General features: G+C 30.9%; 1 protein-coding gene across 1 annotated transcript; it reads right to left on the bottom strand.

Annotated features, from left to right (window-relative positions):
- Positions 1-2,057: 2,057 nt before the first annotated feature.
- Positions 2,058-2,841, bottom strand: LOC106775432 (chaperone protein dnaJ 20, chloroplastic-like). Its single transcript, XM_014662556.2, has one exon. The coding sequence runs from the start codon at positions 2,751-2,753 to the stop codon at positions 2,235-2,237; it is 519 nt and encodes a 172-aa protein (XP_014518042.1). The 5' UTR covers positions 2,754-2,841; the 3' UTR covers positions 2,058-2,234.
- Between the last annotated feature and the right edge of the window lie 993 nt (positions 2,842-3,834).

Below are 3,834 nucleotides of genomic sequence, written 5' to 3'. Positions count from 1 at the left end.
ATTTAAATTTTGTTATTTATAACTAATAATTTTAAATATGTTTACTATTAAACGTATCTTATATTTTTTTTAATCAGTATGAATTTCATTAAATAAATATCGTTATTAATTATTTTCAATAATATATTTATTGATTTAAACTCCAAAGGTTACATCTTTAAGTTGTTCATCTAGTTATTTTCAAAATTAAAGGTTTAAATGATATTTTTATGTGTTTATTTATAAATTGATTTTTTTTTTAATTCAATTTTTAAGTTCTATTATTATATCTTTGTATGGTGTTGTTAATTTCATTTTTTTTTATTTTAAAACATGTATAATTAAGTTTAAAATTAAGTACAAAATAATATAAAGTTAAATATATGTATACGTGAGACATTTATAGTAATTATGTGTTGGTGAAGCAGTTAAACATAAACATATTAAAAAATAAGAATAAAAACATATAGGATTACTAAATTTTTAAAATATAATATTGAATTAATAATTTTTTAAACGATGTTTAAAATGAAAGTAATATATAAAAAATGAAATTAAAAATAGTATTGGCTCTTAGAGAATAATACATATTAAATAGATTGATGAATTATTTGAACTCTATCTATCATGCATAAATAAACTATTGAATTAATAATTTCAGAATCATAGCCAAGTTGCTTTAAGCTTGTAGAATACGTAAACATAAACAAAAAAATCTAGTCCATTTCAATACTTGACCTACCCAGAATATTTTTAATTAATAATTTTATAAAATTAGGCATAGGAGGATCAGCATTCGTGACTATCTGAAACAGTGTATTTAAATAATAAAAGTAGGAGTATGCTATTTGATGAAAAGATGAATAAATAAATTTGAAAAGAATAAAGAGTGAAAATTGAGGATAGGAATAGGAATGAGAAGAGAAATTGAATTTGGTAGCTTCGTTTTGTCACTGTTTCTAGTTCTTTTGACAACTCCTTTACGTAATGTATAAAAAACAGTAATGATACAACACAATACCATCCTTCTTTTTTCTGTCGACTTTTAAGTTTCTAGAGGGAAATATCATTTTTAACACCTTTATCCACGCAACCACCTTCTAGACATCACCACCTTTTTCCATAAATTACAACTTTAATTGAAAAAAGTTTCTTACTGTGATTAGGACTACTCTTTCCAAGATTCACATATTTTTTTTTTTAAAGTATACTGATCACTCAGATTTTTTAATGAGGTTTTTATATTTGATTTCACGGTCTACATAATAGGTGAATTACCTACCTACAATCTGTATTAGCAAGTCTAATTGAATTAAAAATTTAATCTGATTTATTTTCATTATTACTAAGTAAATGGATGCTAAAGAAAATTGAATCCGCTTATGGAATTACAAGACAACCAATGTAACATGCTAAATACAATTTGAATGGACAGAACTTACAGTCTCCACACAGTCACATTCCATATGAAAGTCCAGCTCACCACGGCCCACACTCCATGTGCCATAACTACACTTCCCTCTTGCTTTTGGAATCCTCCAAAATCTCACACACAATACCACTTATAAAGTGTTTACAAATTATTCTTCATTGGGTAGGTGCTGTAACATATTCCTTCGCAAAAATGGAACAAATTCCATAGGAACTCAACACTCTCCAAAACTGCTTCTGCAAACGCCACTTTTTATTCTTTGAGTTTTGAGTAAAAAACATCATATTCATGAAAATTGGCTAAGTTTTTGTTATTTTGTTGTTTCATGCATCAAGTAACTATTATTCTATCAGAAAATGTTAGAAAGTGGCATAGCTTACAGGACCAAAGTAGTGGCCCCAAAGATAAGGACCTCTTTAGTAAAGTTTCTAGGTGATCTGCTTCCAAAAGTGAATTATTTAAACTCTCTCTCTCTCTCTCTCTGTCTCTCTCTGTCTCTCTCTCTCTCTCTCTCTCTCTCTGTCTCTCTCTCTCTCTCTCTCTCTCTCTCTCTCTATATATATATATATATATATATATATATATATATAGTATAGATAATGTATAGCAAAGAAAAAAAAAGAGGTTTCTGAAAACTGAACTTGACTCGGTCGTCAACACAAGGCAGGTTACTATTTTGTGTGTCTCGATTGGAATTATTTAGAACCAATAGATATGGATAATGTACAATACTATAGTAACAACGTAGTACTGTTCTAAAATAAACTGAAGAAAAAAATTCCTAAAATGTTGAATTGTCGAAGAACACGAGACGAAAAATACACTAATTTGAGTTCACGGTTTGTGCTCTGACTCTGGTGCCCCACGATCCATGATTTCGTTGCATACGCTTGTGAGATCTTCTCTTCAACTCGGCCAGTTGCTCCATCCATCTCATTCTCCAACTCTCGTCACCAACGCCCATTCTGCTTCTCAAACCCAGTTCGTAGTCATACTCTGCTCGAAGCCTTGGATTGGACAAGGTGGTGTAAGCCGCGTTCAGTTGCACAAACATCCTCGTCAACTCCTCTTTCCTGGAACTATCATGGCACACATCCGGGTGGTACTGGCGAGCCATTGATCTGTACGCTTTCTTTATGTCGTCGGCGGTGGCGCTGTTGGGACTCAAACTTAGAATCTTGTACAGGTTGTCTTCCACACCTCGAAGCTGCTGCTTGGTCGCTCTGCATGAAACCGAGAAGCGCGTGGGAGGAGGAGGTGGTGTGTGGTGTATCTTTGGGAGTGAGAGCGTTTGAAAGGGTTTGGAAATGGTGAGAGTTGAGGCTATTGTTAGAACATCCATTGCTCTGCTTCATTCTCTCTCAACCTTTTACAATGTGTGGTATATATAGTGCGGGCTCAGATATTTGTTGAAACCTGTCGCGGAAATGTCCTCCTAAGTAATTTTAACTGAGGAAGACAAACTAAACTTTTCATCCTCATTCCATGTTTAATTATTGAAATCCACCGACAGGTTTGGTTCCGGTGTTTTGACTGAATTCAAGTCCAACGACGTCGCACCGATCTTTCTACACACCCATTGCATCTTATCGGATATCATGTACTTCAATGTCACTACTCGATATACCAAGAATACTATAGAGAATAAATAAATACTTGGGTTGGCTTGTCATTGTTAAAAAAAATTAAAAAAATTAAAATAATTTTTATTATACTTCCGACAAATATACATTTATCCCAATTCAAGTCAATCAGATAGTCATAAAAATTAAGAGGCAGTCAAATAGTGATTGGATGTAGCTAAACCAGTAGAGGATACCAATCATAGGCAAAAACATTCAATCTTAGTAAAAAAATAGGTTTTATCGTAAGGATTAAGATAAATAATGATTAAAGATATTGGATTGAGATTCGATTATAATTAAGGTTTTTTTCCTCTTAATTTTATGACAAAAACTACAAAGATAAGTAAAAAAATATAGATGATCATATATATTTATTACCATAACATTTATTTAGTTACTAACTTAAATATTAAAAAAATCTTTAACCGGTATACCTTAAAACAGTGTAAAACAAAGAAAAAAAAAACAGAAAAATAGCTATCAAACTAAGTTTTAGAAATATTGTGCAGGTATTAAAAATGACTCCAATCTTACACTTACACTCAAAATATTTATATATAATAAATTATAAGATGAAATTTATAACTATTTATATATCATAAATTAATTTTATTTTTAGTTGACGTGTCAGATTTTACTATTTCATTTTGCAGTATAATTATGTTTGATTTGAAAAATTATTTTGGCAGATAATGTGCCGACCTAATGATGGGGAGTTATAAAGTGAGTGAAAATTGGTGTCATGTACTTCATGACGAGGATGAAATGGATGAGGTTCGCTTTGTCTTCTTTTCAAGC

This window comes from Vigna radiata, chromosome 10 (assembly GCF_000741045.1).
Source record: "Vigna radiata var. radiata cultivar VC1973A chromosome 10, Vradiata_ver6, whole genome shotgun sequence".
Classification (NCBI taxonomy): domain Eukaryota; kingdom Viridiplantae; phylum Streptophyta; class Magnoliopsida; order Fabales; family Fabaceae; genus Vigna; species Vigna radiata.
Note: the sequence above shows the minus strand (reverse complement) of the source record. Positions and strands in the feature narration are given on the sequence as shown.